Here is an 18,894-nt window from a genome sequence, read left to right as displayed (position 1 = left end):
TTGGAGAGATGTATAAAAAAAAAAAGATCCTGTTTTGAAACATGGTTTTTGTTCTTCTTTTAACAGACCAACGGCGAGACTGAGGAGGAAAACCTCAACAAGTCAGAAATCAGTCAAGTCTTTGAAATTGCACTTAAACGCAACCTGCCGGTCAACTTTGAGGTGATTTCCCTTTAAGAAGAACTTCCTCACACATGTCATCACACTGTGCTGTTTGTTGTTTCAGTCACGCACACACACACACACACACACTGTGTGATGTTACTACAGTGTTGTATCCTCAGGCAGTGTGAAAAACACCAAGTGTTCTGTAGAACTCACTTCTTTTTTTATGGACCGACATAAATTCAAAGGCATAAAACGAACTGAGCTCATGATTCTGGAGCCACAATAATAATAAAAAAATAAAATGTCTTTTTTATTATGTGCAGCAGTTGTTTTGTTACAACATTGTAATTCCTACAAAACTGCAATCCAGATCCTGTCACGTTCCCTCCTCGGTGACAAATAAGGAAAATATAAAAAAATTAAATTTCATCAGCCTTAATGTGCCCACACTCGGGGGCGGCGCCCCTGACTTTGAGAACCACTGCTGCTCAGTCCGATGACCATGTAACTGTGCAGATGTTGAACATTGTTGTCTTCGTTCACGTCTAGGTTTTAAAGGAAGACGGCCCCCCGCACATGAAGAGTTTTATCGTGCGTGTTCTAGTCGGGGAGTTCACCGGTGAGGGCGAAGGGAAGAGTAAAAAAATCGCCAAGAAGCTGGCGGCGGCGGCGGCGCTGAGCGAGTTGAAGAAGCTGCCCCCCATACCCTGCGTGGAGAGGAATCTGCCCCGCATCAAGAAGAAAACCAAATCCATCATCAAGGTGATTGGTCTTGGTCTTGGTCTTGGTCCTGACTCTTCACTCTTTATAAAAACACTCTTCTCTAACCTTCCAACCTTCACAGCTGCAGACCAGCCCGGAGTACGGACAGGGCATGAACCCCATCAGCCGTCTGGCCCAGATCCAGCAGGCCAAGAGGGAGAAGGAGCCGGACTACAGTATGGTGACGGAGAGGGGTCTGCCGCGGCGCAGAGAGTTTGTCATGCAGGTCAGACATCAGCTCTTAGATTCATTTGGATTTTTTTTTTTTTTTTTTTTGGTCTCAGCGGTGAATGCTGTTTTTCTCGTGCTGCAGGTGAGTGTTTGTGGCAAGTCTGCAGAAGGGATGGGACCCAGCAAGAAGGTGGCCAAGAGGAACGCCGCAGAGAAGATGCTGGACCTCCTGGGATATAAAGTGCCTCAGCCCCAGCCTCCCAAACCTGCTCTGAAAACAGATGAGAAGGTACAGACTCTGAAACGACACAGGTTTCCTCTGTCAAAAGAATCTAAGACAAACGGGGAAAAAAAATATTTATCTGTGAGACAAACGGTGATATTTTATTACCGTGTTTTCTGGACTAAATGGACCAAACAATTAGACAGTTTCTGGAGGAAAATGTAGTGACATCACCTCTTCTACTGCGCTGTCTTCAACATTAGCATCAGTTGTGATTAGTTAATTTTTTAATCGCAAATAATTTTCTCGCTGCTCTAATACATTTTATTTATAGCATTTTTTATAATCTGAAGTAAATTCAAATTTAAACTTTGGTCATATACTATAGCAGCAGTATTCAGTTGTTGCCTGTAGATGGCGCCCTCTTGTGGCAATAGATGATATGAGGTACGGTTTTGATATACAAGTCGATATAAATTGTGGAACCAGTCAAGGTATTTAAAAAAATCGCCTCCATTTACGTCTAAATACTTCAACAAACGTTTCCATCTCAGTGTTTCTTCTTTGTGGAATTATTTTAAAATAATCACATCTGTCTTAGAACATTTTGACTTGACCTGACGATTATGCTTTTCTGTTGTTGTTTAGGTCCCCGTGAAAAAAACAGGAGATGGGCGTAAAGTGACCTTTTTTGAACCTGGCTGTGGAGAAGAGGTGGCGCTGAGTGAGTTTCATTTAGAAACGTAGATTCCATCCATATATATATTTCTATATATATTTCTATATATGTATGTATATGTATGTATATATTTATATATGTATGTATTTATTTATATATATGTATATATTTATGTATATGTATCTATATATTTATATTTATATATATATTTATATATATGTATATATTTATATATGTATGTATATATATATGTACGTATAAATTTATATATGTATGTATATATTTATATATATATATTTATTTATACAATATTTCAATTTTTCCTTTTGCCTCTGTGCGTTTTACCCAAAGATTCTAAGGAGGAGGAGTTTCGACTGCCTTACCTGAGCCATCAGCAGCTTCCTGCAGGTATCCTCCCGATGGTGCCTGAGGTGGCTCAAGCTGTGGGGGCCTGCCAAGGACCCCAGGGCAAGGATTACGGTCGAGCGGTGCCCAACCCGGGCAAAGCCACGGTCACTGCCATGATCGCCAACGAGCTCCTCTACGCGGGGACATCCCTGAGCGCCGAGACCGTCCTGAAGAACAAGAACAGCGTCGTCCAACGTCCCGCCGGACCCATCACCCGGCCGTCGGAGCAGCTCAGCTACCTGGCGTCGGTGCAGGGCCTGCAGGTAGTCGTCGTCGCCGCCGGCGACGGCAGCAGGCGGTGTTTGTTGTTTGAATGTTGTTGGTGATGAGTGGTCATTTAGGCTGACGTGTGATTCGTCTCCAGGTGGAGTACAAGGACTTCCCCAAAAACAATAAGAACGAGTTTGTGTCACTGATTAACTGCTCCTCCCAGCCGCCGCTCATCAGCCACGGGATTGGCAAAGACGTCGATTCCTGTCACGATATGGTGAGTCTCTGGTTCTTGACGTGAAGTGTCGTGTTCGTGGTTGACTTTGTTCCGTGTCTCAGAGTTCACACCAGAGCGATGAAAAAACACGAGTGTTAGAATGTCTCGGTGGTGGTGGAAAAATAACGAAGCAGAGCTTTTATTATTAATAATAATAAAAATCTCTTTTCAGGCGGCACTGAATATATTAAAGATGCTCTCAGAGTTGGACCAGCAACCACACGAAAGAACAGGAAACGGACCGGTCTCTGGGTAAGACGAGTCACAACACAGATAATAAGAGCGTGGAGCGCAGCAGCTTCAATCAGAACAGACATGCTGACACAATGTGCACTACAGCCCCCCCCCCACTGAACCCCCCCACTCAACACTCCCACCCCCCCAGAGGTGCTACTGCAGCACGGCAAATTAATTTAATTCTGAAAAAGTTTCTCAGTTTTTACCACAAATGTGAAACCGATTTGTGATTTCATTTCCTTTTCATTAAATGACAAAAATTTTGTAAAATTTTTTTTTTATAAAAAAAAAAAAAAACAAAAACAAAAACCCTGAACCACTAAATGTCTCCCAGTGTTTCCCCGTTGTCGACCACGTGTTGACTGACAGAGTCTGACTTGATCCAGCAGGTGTGGCAAACAGGAGCTGGCGAGTGACGTGCACCTCAGACAGGCTAACGCAAGCACATTGGCACAGACTCTGGATGGCGCTGTTTGAACCGTCAGGTTTGGTCGTGTGGGGAAAAAAGCACTAGAGAAAATTCACACGTCGTGTTCCTACGCCAGAGTCGGAAGTCTTAAAAAAAAACAAACAAACAAACAAACAAACAAACAAACAAACAAACCAACCCCCGGACTCTGCCCTGTTCTTTAGTCTACATCTGAAACTGATGAAGAGAAGGTCGCCTCCCTCCTCCTCCTCCTCCTCCCAGCCCCCCTCCTCTACGACCCCCCCCACCCTGTGACGGTGTGTAATCGGGCACATTATTTATTTCTGTTGCTTTGTAGAGAAAACCAGCTGCATCCTAGTGGACGACCTTGGAGTTGACTTTGTGGGGGTCGACACCGACGGACTAACTGTGAACTCGTACTTTTACCTAGGACTCGAACCCTCACCCTCTGTGCGACCTGCTTCACTGTCTCTCTCTCTCGCTCTCTTTTTTTTTAATTTTTTTTTAAAAAAGTGTTTCCTGTTTTTTTTTTGTTTTTTTTTCCCAACCAAAGAGGCCGCGGAGGGAATCGCACCGACGTCTTCTTGGTCTCGGCTGCAGCTTGTTTGTTGATTTGACTGAAGTGCTTTACATCCACCACCACAGGTGGCGCTGTCTTGACTTTACCATGTAGGTGCTGGGACTGAGACTCTGTGAGTGAGTGTAGCGTGTGACTGTGATGTGCCGTCGTCTCTGATCTGTGTGTGTGTGTGTGTGGCGGAGGCGTTCCTCCGCTGCGTCCGGGTTTTTCTGCTGTTTCCTTCCTGATGTCGGCTTCTCCTCTTCTCTTCTCTCCTCTCCTCTGCTCCTCATGGTCATTAAACGTCAGTGCTCATGTGCTCTGCTCTGCGTCTCCTCTGTTTGTTTCCTCCGACCGTGAATCATCACAGGCTGAGGTTCTGGAGTTTTTTAATTTCCTATTTTTATATTTGGCGGTGCTTTAGTGACATCATGATGAAGGAACAACGAGAGGAAAGTTGGTATTAATCATCATCATCATCACCATCATCACCGTTAACTTGATTTGTACCATCATATATAGTACTCTTCAGAGGTAACTCTGTTAGTGCAGGTGAACGACTGTTTCAGGAGTTAATGAATCGTTTATTTTTGTTTAAATGAGTCATTTAGTATTTTTAAAGGCAAAAAAAACAAAAAAAACAAGAAGAAGAAGAAATGTCGGGTTTCCTAAAGTAAACCTTAAAACCAGGATCTCAACTATTTATTCTTGTTTGTCCTTCCTTCTGTCATAGAAGACAAACAAGATTGTCATAGCGAAATATATATATATAATTATATATCTAAATATATATGTATGCATATATTTATATATATATTTATATATCTAAATATATGTATACATATATTTATATATATTTATATATTGATAAATATATATTTAGATATATTTAGATATATCTAAATATATGTATACATATATTTAGACATAAATATATATATAAATATTTATATATATACAAATATATATATTTATATATTTAGATATATATATACACACATACAGTATACTGTGTGTATATATATATACATATATACAGTATAGGTATAGTATTATATACAGTATATTTATATATACATATATATAGTATAGATCATTGGGGGTGTGTATTGGCAATAACCTCACGATACAATACATATCACGATACAGAGGTAAAGATAAAATATATAGTCACTTCCAGTCATATGTTGGGGTTAAATCCCGTCTGTACTTGACCATATTTTACTGTAATAACCATGAACCTCTCTGATTGGACGGAGTCCGCTCCGATCACTCCACCTTGACGTGGCCGTTCGACACCTGTTTCTTCATTGTATCGATGAAAGGGTACATGCACTTGTCCGACCCCAGGAAACGATACACGACACTGTTGGATTCCCACGGCAACAACCTGCCGGGGGGGGGGGGGGGGGGGGGGTGAGCAGAGAGTGAATGAGAATAAGCAGCTGTTTAGGTGTAGACGACGTCATGACGTAATATATATTTTGGTACTGACGCTCTAGAGAGGTAAGGGATGTAGGTCATCCGTGGGATGCAGACCAGCGGTTGGTCGATGAGGATGGCGTTCATGGCCTGTTCAACGCAGTACTGGGGCTGCAGCGGTGGCAGGATCATTTCAGCTTCCTTCCTGAGGGTGGCACCAGAGAACAGTGTTGAACGACACCCGGCCGTTCACACCCACATTCACACCATCGGTCGATTAAACCTGATCTGGTTTTGTTTTGTGGAGAAATCTGATCTCACAGTTTTTGGCATCATGCAAATAATTTTTGTCTTTAACGTTGAATAATTTTATAAATATTGTTTTTCTCATTCTGTTTGTTGGCAAATTGATAGACCGAGTTAACCTGCGTTTATAGTTCAAATCTCGGGGATGAACCTTGACCTTTACTAGGTTAAAAAAAGACGAGATTTCAGCAACTTCTGAACAAAGGTGATTCGTCCGTCATCTTTGAGAAAAGTTGTACTTTAGCTCGGCTCAGGTGAACGCAGGTTGATGAAGGCCTAGACCGCTGGGAGAACTCCCATGGTGCACCGAGCACCGTTACATGCTCCTGTTCTTGGAGTTGGAGTTCAGAGTGTTCCAGTGACGTTAGTCGGACTGTTTTTTTTTATCACTGACCGTTAAAGTGACTCAACATTGTTACTGTGTGCTGATTGGCTGACGCACCGTATCTTGCAGCCTTCAAACATCCCCGTGTCCACGATGTAGGGACAAACGAGCGTGGTCTTCACTCCGTCCAGGTCCTCGGTCAGCAGCTCGTGGGCCAGAGACTCGTGAAAACCCACAGCAGCAAATTTACTGGCGCAGTAATCCTGTAAAAAAAAAAAAAAGATGAACTTTCAGCAGTGACGATAAGAAACGGGAAGGTTTTGTCTCGTTGTCGTTTCACCTCCACACACGCTGTGCTGAAGAGTCCGAGGACGCTGGCGATGGTCACGATGTGGCCGTGGTTCTGGGCCTTCATCTGAGGCAGGAAGGCCTTCACTGTCTGACACACACACACACACACACACACACACACACCGTTTCTTCAGAAAGTTACACTCACACTGAAAATGTTGCTCAACGTGAGTCAGGATTACGTCACATTAGAGGCGTCGGTTTAAGGATTTAAAGGATTTATGTGGAACGCGTGAGTCAGGTGATCCAGGTTTATACTCTGTGAACTGTAGTACGGCTTTGTAAATCTGTAGTATTACTACAGTACTTTAGACTTAATACACAGCACTACTGACATCGTTGAAATGGTGGGAATGTTTTTGTGGATCTGTTGGTGTTAAAGGTCTGGGTCTGGGCCCACATCAGGAACACAGTTCCCTCTTGAAGGTTCGGTTGTAACTGTACGACTGTTTAACTCTAACTACTCCATAATTTGTTTTTGAAGTTATTATAAAATTATTATTTTCTAATTACAAATATTGTAAAATATCAAGTTAAAAAACTCTTTTTTAAAGTTCCCGCGGGGCCACACGATGTGACTGGGCGAGAAGCACCGGCACCGCGGGGCCACACGATGTGACTGGGCGGACCACATTTGGCCCGCTGGCCTTGAGTTTAACACATGTTGTGTATGGTGAGAGATGATCTGTTTCTGTTGGCTGTGGTTCAGTGGATCAACCCGTACGTGATTGAACCATTGACACAGAGACTTATTGTCGATCATCGTCATCCGTCAACATGAGGTCATCGCCTAGAACTGCATCAACCGCCGCCGGACGATGACATCATGCTAGCCTGTAGACATTTGATTTATACAGCGAGGCTCGGAGAAATGACCGAAATATCTACGTCTGATCTCTGTCACACATCTCACCCAGAAGAGGGCGTGGCAGTTGACCTTCAGGGTCTTCTCCACCACTTCGTCGGGACAGTCCAACAGACGCCTCCCCGCCACCACGCCGGCGTTGTTGACCAGGATGGTGACGTCACGGCCCAGGTCTTTCCTCACCATCTCCGCGGTGCGGTACACGTCCGCCCTCTGGGTCACGTCCACGCTGTACGCGAACGCCTTACCGCCCATGTCACGCACCAGCGCCGCCGTCTGCTCATTGGCAGCGCCGTTGATGTCCCACAGCACCACGTCCGCCCCTTGTTTGGTGAACTCCTGTGCGAAGACCCGACCCAGGCCGCCTCCTGACCCCGTGATCAGAACCAGCTCGCCCTCGATGGACTTGGTGCGCGGCCGCAGGACGACCCGCAGGGAGTTACGGAGGATGAAGTAGACGACATCCAGGAGCATCACCTGGAGGTCCATCAGGAAGATCATCCTGCCTGAGTCTGTGTACAGCTACAGAGTACGGAGTACACTAACAAATACTAACATGTACTTCTGTGTACCCCACCGTACAGCCCGGCCGGTGTTTCTCTTCTCCTGTGGAGCTCAGCCTTCATCCTACTTTTATTCAAACACTCCTCCAGATTAGAGGAAATATTTTGAGCTCCTGTTTAAATCACGTTCATCGTAATCTCTGAGTGAATGTGTTTCCTTCTGAGGAAGTTTTTTTTTTTTTTTTTTTTTTCAGGCCTGGTTCAGTATGTTTAGACATAAAATATTTCATTAAAAAATATATATATAAATAAAATATATATACATATACACATACATACATATACATATATGTATATATACATACTCTATATATGTATATGTACATATACTGTTAATGTGTATATATATATTGTGAATACATGTATATATATATATTTATATATGTACATATGTTTTCACAATATATATATATACATACATATGTACATATTTATTCACAATATATATACACATACATATGTACATATATTTATATATGTAAATATGTATTCACAATATATACATACATATGTACATATATATTCACAATATATATATACAAACATATGTACATATATTTATATTTGTACATATATTTTCACAATATATATACATACATATGCACATACAGTATATATATATGTATGTATTCACGATGAGATAATTTAAGTATTCTACTGTTTTTCTCCTTTCTTTTTCAATACTGTGATCCCAAACCGATACATATGTACATATGTATTCACAATATATTCCCATTAATCCTCAACGACAGAAGGACAGTACAGTACAGTACAGTACAGTACAGTACAGTGCAGTACAGTACAGTACAGTACAGTACAGTACAGTACTGCGGCTCCTAGTTCTGTTGGAGTTGTACTGCAGTACTGCGTGGCCTGAAGTGGTTTTGTGTTCCTGCTGCTCTGAGGCTCATGTCAGACGTGAACATAAGGTGATTATTATCCATGTGAACAGTAAAGCTCTGCTCTCAAAGTTCCAGAAGTTTCCACCTGACGTTCCGTGACCTCGGCTGAACACAGTCGTTATTGTTCAGACGGAAACAGTGTGAGTTTGTGAGAAAAAAAAGGGTTTGTAATTTATAGGATTTAAATTTAACGCAATGAATTTGAGAAAAGTCCGACTGTTGTTTGGTAGTTGAGGCCGACGCTGTTTGTATTTGTACTTCATTTTTGCAGTAAATCCACAGAGATTTCTTTAATACTTCTCAACACGTGGGTGGGCGGAGCTTGTTGTGTCACAGATTGAATCAAAGAGAAGTTCATGATACTGAAAGTATTTGAATATACGTGTATTCTGTGAATACTTCAAAAATATTTAGAAAGTTAATGACACAGTTTTTTGTTGTGGAGTGAAGATCATATTTAAAGCACCTTTACCAGGTTGGTGTTTTGTTTTTTTTGTTCTTTTTCAGTGTGAGTCACCACTAGGTGGCAGCGTTGATAATCAGTTGGATTTAAAAAAAAAAAAAAGAGAAGCCTTTTTTCCCCCTCCCTCCTCTCTGCAGAGGATTTTTCTCTCCAATTGCAGGCAGTGGGAAAACCTTGATGCAGTGGTGAGGAGTGAGGAGGGAGGAGGCCTTCCAGAACGATGAGACCGTAGTCAGAGTGAATCGCCACATTTTTAGTCATATATAAAAAACAAAAATGTTTTTTTGTTTTTCTCTCCAAACCTCGTACTGAAATGAAGGACAAGAATTCCTGATCAAAATGTAAAGTGATCTGTTTTATTTCTTCTTCAGTCGTCAAAGGAAATTGTTGCTTAGGAAATAGAAATATCTTAGGACACTGAGACATCGGTTCTGTTCTGGGGTTTTTTTTTTGTTTTTGTTTTGTTTTTTTTTACACTGGACAAGGTTCTGGCTCGGTGTGAATCACAACCAGTCACAACGCCAAAGGTACAACATGCACTGAACAACGAAACATTAATACAGAAACAACAGCATAGAAAGTCAACAGTTAAAAATGTCTTTGTTTTTTTTTATCATCCTTTTTTTTTTTTTTTTTTTACAAAAATGACAACCTCAGAACCTACAAAGAACATTGAGTAAGAGCTGGCTAACGTCGTTCACGTTCTTTAATGTGAGTTCCCTGGACTAAAGGACTGATGGCTTCGGCAGAGGTCGGGGGTCAGTTCCACTGAGGGCTCAGAAGGTAGAAAAAATAGAGGTTGGACTTTTGACTTGTACCAGGTTGAGTTTGTCTCACGCTGGAATACTGGTTCCTGTTCTAATGTCTATAATCAACATGTTCTGAATCCACGCCGACCCTGTTGTAGTGTCGGACTCAGAGTGCGTGGAATTGGCTACTGGTTCCCGCTGGGTTGGAGAAACTATCCAATGATTATGACAAAGGCCTTGTTCTCATCATAAAAAAAAAAAGAAAAAACATTTGTACAGATAATTTCACTAACACAAAGACCGAGTTCATTTTTAGTTTCCAGTTAAATGGTTCGAACCATCTGAGAGTCTTAAACCGGAAATTAGCTCTGGATCCACGATGGAGAAACGCAGCCGATCACACACTGGTGTTTTCTTTATTCTGTGCGATGGTTCTGTCGTGTCCCTGCAGGGAACTGTGGGAAATTAAAAACCTAAACGAAAACCCATTTAATTCTTTAAGACCGAACGTCTCCCCCCGGAGGCGAAGTGATGAAAAAGGGGCCGAACCGAATGGAAACAACTTCGCAATAACCACGTTTCCTAGTACGGCGTCATGTCACAGTATCACAGTCTAGGTATCAAACGACAACATCGATGTTTTTTCACACGTCCTTGTCGAGAAGCAAGGAAGTGGCTAGAAGTAGAAATACCAATGACGGGATGTCAATACTCGAGTATGTGTGTGTGTGTGTGTGTGTAAGGATATGTGTGGGCCACCAGGCGAGCTCTAGAGTTATTTCTTTTCCACTAGTGCAGTTTGGAGAATATTGATTGTCTTTAGTTTTGATACACGATGGTCCCTGTTTCATCATCATATTGAAAATGAACCTGATTGGACGTGGACGCAGGTCAGGACGAGTCGGGTGTGTGTGTGTATGTGTGTGTGTGAATACACTTAATATCAGACCGTGAGCCATGTGTTTGACCACACCTGGAGAAATCGCTCTAATGTCTGACATATCAGGATGTCAGCTGACGTTTAAACGAAACGTGTGGCACTGATTGGCCACGAGCAAAAAAAAAAAAAAGAAAAAAAGATGTGCAAATAAAGGTTGATCACAACCTGCTATGATAAAAATCTGTCTCTAATTAAAAACATTCATCAAAGAATCAAAACTAGCGATGTCTGATATTAAATTTTTGCCGATATCCGATATTGTCCAAACACTTAATTTCCGATTCCGATATCAACCGATACCGATATAGCGGGGGAGTGGTGCCCCTCCCCCCCCAAATTGCACCAACATTCTCACACAATCCCCTAATTATTAAATTAGATTAATAACATGAGCTGCAATGCTGCCATCTAGTGGCTTTCACTGTCATATACAGCTGTTTTTCCCCAAAACTATTTTTACGGCACACATTATTTGGGGAAACCCAGGCGTTTCGTTATTGGGTTTTCATTATCGGAAGGAAAAACCCGATAACGATTCTTACAGATATTACCTAATTATGCTAATATCGGTCGGACGATATTATCGGACATCCCTAATTAAGACCAAGTCACTGCAGGATTTTCTTTCTACAGAAGAAAACGCCCGTGTTTTGAAGGAGTTGGTCATAAATATAAGTAGCTAATACGCGCTAGTTTTTTTTGGTCATGTGTTCTTGATCTATAAATGACATAAATTAAATTGCAAACACAAACTCCGTATAAAGGAACGATGCAAAGAATATTTATGTGCAATAATGATCAGCCTCGTCTGTCAACAAAGATTAGGAGAAAAGTACAATCAGGATTCCCTCACATCCATACATTCATATATTGATTAATAATGTGGGATGAAATGACTGATGTCACACACACACACACACACACACACACACACACACCTCACTATATGAGCCACGTCATGATGGAAGTCTGTGAGTTGTCGTACTGGTTCCAAACAAAATCTACTCTGGAAAAACGTTTGCTTTTTGCTCAAGATGTCATTACAAATGTAAGGCAACATGAACTGCTTTAATATAGTTTATTATTATTGTTATTATTATAACTGAGCTACATTCACAACCAGCACCACAACTACACGACATCAGAGTTGTGTTACTCTAAAATTTTTGCGGAAAATAAAATGAACCTTTTTTTTTTTCCTAAACCAATAATCGTCATTAACCAACGTCTTTGTATCTTGTGCTTGGAGGGAAACGTGTAGCGTTTGATGTGCTTGTCTGGAACGAGGTACTTCTCTGTTTGTGTACTCTGGAGAAAACTACTACAGTATGTCAAATACATAAAGTACTCGGTGAGTGAAGTTTTTCCTAGGATCTGTTTTTGCTCCAGTTTGACAAGTTGGCGTGTTGTTTAAAGCAGGGAGCCCCAAACTCCGGTCCGTGGACCGGTACTGGTCCGGGCCACAGTTTTATGTAATTTTTACTAATTGACTTCATTCAAAGACAAACCTCTCACTGTTTACTTACTCAGATATTCTGGCAATATTTTAAAACATCGATCGGTCCTTGTTTTGGTAACGCTAGTTTAAAGTCTAACGACGGATGGACTGATGTAACAGACGGTTCTGAACCGTGAACTTTGACTGAACTGTGAACAGAAAACGTCGACCATGTACAGAAGCTCCGCAGACACGTGACTCACACATGTGTGTGTGTGTGTGTGTGTGTGTGTGTTAATGCGTGTGCTCTTGTGTGAACGTGCAATCAGAGCCGATGACTTTCGTTAAATAAATGTTGCTGAACTGCTGCCTCCAGCCTCGGAGAGCAGTTTCAGTCGCCATGGAAACCAAGTTTTTTTTGTTTTATTTTATGTGTATCCTGAAGATCCTCTTTCATAATAGTTTGTACTGTATCAGCTGTGGGTGTGAGTTTGTGCTTGTGCAGGACTTTCTTCACTTCTCACATTACGTCGTATTTATAGTCAAGTCGATCCTTCCTGTATATATTTTAGTGCATTGACCGTACGTAAGAAATGGACGAAGTCGAAGTAGACGTCGCTGATGTGCCACCGTGGCTTTGGGGGCCGGGGAAATGGATATCTGATCATTTGGAAAAAAAAAAGATTACAGTCGAAGCGCGATTATTGACAAAGAATAATCTTTCACTAAAACTTAAGTCAGAAACTTCTTCCAGTCTTTGTATCGGAGCAACATTCCTGGGTTTTCCTGCCCAGACGTTGTTAATGATCTGTGTTTTAACCTGAATCTTGTTCACTGCTGTGGTGAACGCCTTAAAGGGAACAGTGTTTGGTAATAAATGTCTGGTGACGATGTTTCGTGATCTTGATCACCGCCTCTGGTCGTCGTGATGATTTGACAGTTTTAAGTTGTCGTTTTTTGAACAGATTTATGAGCTTTTAGCAAAATGATCTGAGACTTTTTTTTTTTTTAAATAATAAACTCTGAAGTATCTGTCGTTTGTGAGTCACAGTTGCTGGGACTCTTCTCCGACACCGGAGTTGATCATTACACCGAATCATCGTAGAACAATCCTGCGTTCTTTTTCCTCCGTGTATTTGGACCGGAGCTCATCGTCCTATGGCTGCACACGCAAGCTGTGACATCATATCAAAGCTAGCTTCTCTTCCTTCATACGGAGAACCAAGACTGACGCACGTCATTCTCTGGACCAATCCCTGGCAACTACCATTTGTAAACACTAGCTACGTCCATTTTCTATTTACGCTCTATGATTCGGTGCGTTTTTTTATATTTTGGTTTGACTGAAACTCTTGTGCCGTTTTTTTTTTAGCTGTTGTTACGTTGATAATAGAAAGGCCAACGGGTGATGGACATTCAGTGACCGTTCATTCTGTCAGCCACTTGTGCTCGTCATAAATGTTAGCATTAACTGAAACTATCTGCAGCGCCCCCTGGGGCCAAAATAAAAACAACATTCATATTGAAGAGATTAAAACCGTAAATTGTTTCGCGTCCTGGTTTGGTGCTCACTACTGCCACCACCGCAGTGTGATCGAGCGACAAAAAAATACCCTCGAGGTGATTCGTCCTAACGGTGAAGACGCAGCAGATTAGCCAATCACGTACGTGCATATATAACGAGACCGTTCTCTTAACTGTGGTATATAAAAATAAATGGGGTTAGAGACGACAGTGAGTGTGCACACATTATTGAACATCAACAGACACACCCCTACACTCACCCACAGACACACCCCTACACTCACCCACAGACACACCCCTACACTCACCCTCACCCACAGACACACCCCACAGACACACACCTACACGTGTCGATGACTAAGGCCAGGGTTTAGGGATGGAGGGCACGAGTCAGTAGCTTATAGGCTTTAAGTTCCTCTCCTGTATCTCCAAGACTACAACATAAAATGGAACTCTAATGGGACAGTGAGCAGCTGTTTTTTTTTTCCGTCTCTAACACACTACGCTGACACCTACTGGTGTTAAGACCACATTAACACAGCGGTTCTCAACCACAAAACATACATAATCCGATAACTCTCCGTCCACGGGGATCTGGAACCAGATCCGTCGGCTACCTGTGAGTGCTCCTTTGTTTTGTGGTTATGGAATACTGCCGATAGGAATGAGCTGAAGGAGGGGCAGTGACATTCTCCCAGAGTATTCACCGTACATGTTAGTTTGAGCCTATCGCCCAACAGCATGCTTAGGTCGTCTGTAAAACGTTATGAAAACCCTCACGTCTCCTACGTCTGTCCTGTGTCTCTAGTAAAAACACCCTGACCGTCGTCTTCCCTCCTGCTCCACATGTCCTTCAGTGGTTTTTGTCCAACGTGTTTTGACGTCCTCTGTCAACCTTTGGTCTGTGAGCCACTTCATGACTGACGTGATTCTCGTGAGCCACCCCACGAATCCCCTCTAGGGGGAACAAGCAGTTCTGTCCCAGCAGTTTTTGGGCGGCTTCTAAATGGTTGTTCCCCCTCTGGTAGTTGATGTTGATGCCGTGTTTGGGACTGGACCCCGCCAACAGGCGGTCTGAGAGACTGGCTTCGGAGATGTCACGTAGGTGCTCGTCGTCGTCGGTGTCAGCGTCGATGTACTTGCTAATGGAGGAGTCGTGGAAGGTAAAGACACTTGGGGCCAAGGTAGTGCTTTCTGGTGACTTTGGTGGGGTCCTGCTGCTGGCAGTGGTATAGATAGACACTTCAGGACTTAACAAAGAGTGGTCGGACGGGACGGAGCTGTCGGAGAGGGGGGAGCGCCCGGACTCTCCCTCACTGCGGCAGCCTACTTTACCTACCCTAAGGCTTTTGGACGGGTTTCCAGAAAAGAAGTACTTCCTCGCATTCTCTGAGCACGAGGTTTTCATGACGGACGGCGTCAGCATGGACTCGCACTCTCTCGTGATTTGTTGGCCTGTTTTTGCGCTGGCGTGATGAGATAAAGCCATAGCTGTGCTGTGGGTCAGTCGTTTGGTTTCCAGAAGAACCAGGTCCACTGCAGGACTGTGCTGAAAACGTGTATTTTCCTGGAAGTCTGTAGCACAGCTGATGTAGCTGTCGATGCTGGACAAACTCTTCATGTCTCCCACTGCCTCTCTGGTACCTAACACTGGTAACCCGTGGTCTTGAATGGCACCCAGTTCTATCTCGTCTCTTTGTCGGCTGACTCTGGAGCCTCTGTCTTTAGCGTTGAGGTTGGGCTGTGACTGTGTCTTGGCCATCTGGTTGTACATCTCCTCCAGGTTCTGTGCATTTAGCCTTTGGGGACTTGTAGCTCGAGCCTCGTTGGGGGAACCTAGTTCATGGGGGTTGAAGGAACGATTGGAGCTGGTCTCTGACGCCGCCCTCTTGGAGGTCCATTTCCAACGATTGGGAGACAGGTGGTTGTCATGAGGCCTCTCGGTTTTATCCACCACCACGTCCATCAGTTCTGCGCTACGAGCAAATGCCTCCTTCAAGTTCATTGAGACAATGCTGCCGTTTCGTTTCGCTCTCTCCAGAGCCTCTCTTCTTTTAAGTGCTTTCTCCTGCCGTTTCTGCTCCTTGTAGAATTCGGAGAAGTTGTTGACAATAATGGGAATGGGCAGTGCGATCACCAGGACTCCAGCTATACAACACAACCCCCCAACAATCTTTCCTAAAAGGGTTTTGGGGTAAATGTCTCCGTAGCCAACGGTTGTCATGGTAATGGTCGCCCACCAGAAAGACGCTGGAATGCTTTTAAACTTCGTGTCGTCCTCGTCCTTTTCGGCAAAGAACACCAGACTGGAGAAGATCATGATGCCCATGGCGAGGAAGAGGATGAGCAGGCCCAGCTCGTTGTAACTCCTCCTCAAGGTGAAGCCCAGAGACTGGAGCCCCGTGGAGTGACGCGCCAACTTTAGAATACGCAAGATACGCATGATCCGGAATATCTGTACCACACGGCGGACGTTCTGAAATTGCAGCACGCTCTTGTTGGACTCTGTGAGGAAGATGGTAATATAGTAGGGCAGGATGGCCAGCAGATCGATGACGTTCAGAGGGCCTTTGAAGAACTTCCACTTGTTGGGCGATGAGAGGAATCGAAGCAGGTACTCCATGGTAAACCACGCAATGCACACAGCTTCCACATGGGCGAGTTGCGGATTATCAGTGGACTGGCCAAACTCGTCAGTGCCCTGCAGCTCAGGGAGGGTGTTCAGAGACAAGGCGATGGTGGAGAGCACGATGAAGAGGATGGAGATGATGGCCAGGATCTGAAAGGCAGAGAGAGATAACATATGTCACGACTGCGCGAGGATCACAGAATTACACATTAGCATATAATGCTGGAATTTAATTATGCAAATTGAGTTTCTTTTATGTGTTGTTAAAGATGGAGCACGAGAGTGCCGCGAGTCAGTTCATTCCAATCCCTTTTTAATTTGATGTAAATCACCAGGAAACACAGGCGAAGGCGAAGTGAGTGTGAGACGTAAAGATGATATTGACTTGAAACACAGATTTATTCAGGACTCGTTTCCACAAGAATATAATAGAAACTAATGTTTAACCAACAGTTAAATACAGTTAAGTGCAGTCATCCGTCAGGCGTCGTTTGTCATCATTTAAAGGTACAGTAAGAACTTAACTCCTAAAATCCGAAAAGTGCTTTTCCAAAGTGCAGTCATCCATCAGGCGTCGTTTGTCATCATTTAAAGATACAGTAAGAACTTAACTCCTAAAATCCTAAGCACATACAAATCCTGTCTGTATTTGTAGAAATAATCAAACATTTTCCCGACTATAAATCGCACTTTTTTTCCCCTCCTTTCTCTGGGTTGGTGACTTATACTCAGGTGCGACTTAATGTTTAACACTAAATGGCTGTTGTGGTAGAGTAGGTGTAAATGCCGCCACCTACTGGATTTTTTTTCCCCCGGTTTCCCACCTGCGTACTGTGCTCTTAGGCCTCCCGTGTCACTAACTGAAGTACTTTGTGACGGGAAAATAAATATTGGAGCAGAAAGCTGCAGCTGGGACAGCGTGTGATTGGAGGAGAGATGATTGGATCTCTGAGAAACCTCTGAATCTCAGCTCATCTCTGAGGCTCACGTCTGAGCAGACCTGAGGCGTTCATGAGTCGGCCATGTGACCACACAGAAATTAGAAAGTCATTTCTTAAGCCGGTGTGATTCGATCGTCCACGAACTCATCAGACATGTGAGGAAACAAACCTGCGTCGAGCACATGATGCAGGGTTTTCCTTTGAGTCGCCCCGGAGGAAAATAAGAAAAAAACAGAAAAAAAAAACAACAACAACCAGACAACAGGAGGTGACTGACAGCGTGGGCGTCGACAACAGCCTGAGAATTTGGAATCCACTCCCAGGAGTAAAATGATGGCTAAAGAAGCAACCTTTTTTATGGCCAATCAGAGCAGCAGGGCTCTGTTTCCATAGCGTCAGGGCAGACATGAATAATGAACCCGTGTGTTTGTCCTCCCTCTCTGCTCCCCAGCTCCTGATCTGGTGGAAATCAATTTGAATCAAACACTTCAAGAGCAAATTGTAGGAGCTGGAGAGGCAAACAGAGGGAGAGGAGGTGCAGCTCCGTCAAAGATGGGATCCATATCAAGGATTTCACTGTGTCCGAGTCAGAGAATACGGCTCCACAGCAGCTACGACGTCAAGTTTCAGAAAACTAATAGATTGGTGTGAGTGCTGCAGTGGAAGTGAACTATAAAAAGATCACCGCTGAGGCTGTGGTTCATGACTACGCTGATGAGGTCAGGTTCCATCGCCCATTTCCCACTGGTCTGTGTCCTAATGGCCTCTGTTCTCTTACAACGCCTCGGTTTTCCTTTCCCTCTTCCTGTTCTGTTTCTGTATCAGAGCAGAGCGATGACAGTCAGGGATAAATGTAAAAAAAAAAAAATCATCTTTCCTAAAGAATTCTGCTCGGGCTCCCAGACCTGACAGTAACGTCCTTAACTGGACTGTAGGTCATGTATTGACTCCCAGTGGACTGGGCAGCACAGACGACCAGACGGATGTGGATCACTGACCACACGGGGTGCTGCACATTATTTTGTACATTTAGAAAGTCATGAAATGACAGCCGTATTTTCTGGACTTTAAGTCCTATAAGACTATAAGGAGTATGAGTTGCAACAGTGCCATCTAGTGGCTGTCAGTGTGAAAATAACAAACGTGAAATTATATATTTTAATATATAAGTCGCACCTTATTAAAAATCGCAAACCCAGCCAAAGGATGAAAAAAGTGCGACTTATAGTCCAGGAAAATACGGTAAATGCTACGTATTATAATTATTATTACTTATGTCGTCGTAAAGTATTTCTTCACCTTCTTCAAAGTCGAGTCTTTGAAAACTAGGTGTTTTTGCCTGTGAGCCAAAACGAAGGGCAAAAAGTTTCAAAAAAATATGGCGACCGCAACCGGTGAACGTAAACAGAGGC

The 18,894-nt window shown here is 43.3% G+C and overlaps 3 protein-coding genes across 4 annotated transcripts in view; 1 reads left to right on the top strand and 2 right to left on the bottom strand.

Moving 5' to 3' along the window:
- stau1 (staufen double-stranded RNA binding protein 1) overlaps positions 1 to 3,997 on the top strand; it is a 7,310-nt gene extending 3,313 nt beyond the window's left edge. The window contains 9 exon segments of the mRNA XM_008319707.3: positions 2 to 162; positions 658 to 870; positions 953 to 1,096; positions 1,184 to 1,330; positions 1,913 to 1,988; positions 2,295 to 2,614; positions 2,716 to 2,838; positions 3,011 to 3,090; positions 3,465 to 3,997. Of these exon segments, the coding sequence (XP_008317929.1) occupies positions 2 to 162; positions 658 to 870; positions 953 to 1,096; positions 1,184 to 1,330; positions 1,913 to 1,988; positions 2,295 to 2,614; positions 2,716 to 2,838; positions 3,011 to 3,090; positions 3,465 to 3,552 (1,352 nt within the window). The 3' untranslated portion in view covers positions 3,553 to 3,997.
- Positions 3,998 to 5,178: 1,181 nt separating this feature from the next.
- rdh20 (retinol dehydrogenase 20) lies at positions 5,179 to 8,089 on the bottom strand. The gene is made up of 5 exons (XM_008319708.3): positions 7,382 to 8,089; positions 6,458 to 6,556; positions 6,235 to 6,380; positions 5,560 to 5,691; positions 5,179 to 5,454 (listed from the first exon to the last, which is right to left on the bottom strand). The coding sequence occupies exons 1-5, from the start codon at positions 7,832 to 7,834 to the stop codon at positions 5,334 to 5,336; spliced, it is 951 nt and encodes a 316-aa protein (XP_008317930.1). The 5' UTR covers positions 7,835 to 8,089; the 3' UTR covers positions 5,179 to 5,333.
- A 4,575-nt stretch (positions 8,090 to 12,664) lies between these two features.
- Positions 12,665 to 18,894, bottom strand: part of kcnb1 (potassium voltage-gated channel, Shab-related subfamily, member 1) — a 20,886-nt gene continuing 14,656 nt past the window's right edge. Inside the window, exons 3-4 of one of the 2 annotated variants that reach the window (XR_003051060.1) lie at positions 14,254 to 16,691; positions 12,665 to 14,210 (exon numbers count right to left, since the gene is read on the bottom strand). Coding sequence is in view for 1 of the 2 variants with exons in the window: in XM_025059926.1 (XP_024915694.1) it covers positions 14,766 to 16,691 (1,926 nt within the window). In the remaining variant the exon portion in view is untranslated. Of the gene's footprint in view, positions 14,211 to 14,244; positions 16,692 to 18,894 lie in introns of those variants that run through there. The other variant, XM_025059926.1, reaches the window with a different exon arrangement.

The sequence above is a fragment of the Cynoglossus semilaevis genome, chromosome 11 (genome assembly GCF_000523025.1).
Source record: "Cynoglossus semilaevis isolate Cse_v1.0 chromosome 11, Cse_v1.0, whole genome shotgun sequence".
In the NCBI taxonomy this organism is placed as follows: domain Eukaryota; kingdom Metazoa; phylum Chordata; class Actinopteri; order Pleuronectiformes; family Cynoglossidae; genus Cynoglossus; species Cynoglossus semilaevis.
The sequence above is the reverse complement of the archived record's forward strand: the minus strand, read 5'-3'. Positions and strand labels throughout refer to the sequence as shown.

What these genes read in the sequence shown, in the direction of transcription:
- rdh20 (XM_008319708.3), bottom strand. Translation starts at nt 7,834, where the DNA reads ATGATCTTCCTGATGGACCTCCAGGTGATGCTCCTGGATGTCGTCTAC. An exon ending in ACTGCCACGCCCTCTTCTGG is followed by an intron (nt 6,557 to 7,381) that starts GTGAGATGTGTG and finishes TGTGTGTGTCAG; the next exon opens with ACAGTGAAGGCCTTCCTGCC. An exon ending in TCAGCACAGCGTGTGTGGAG is followed by an intron (nt 6,381 to 6,457) that starts GTGAAACGACAA and finishes TTTTTTTTACAG; the next exon opens with GATTACTGCGCCAGTAAATT.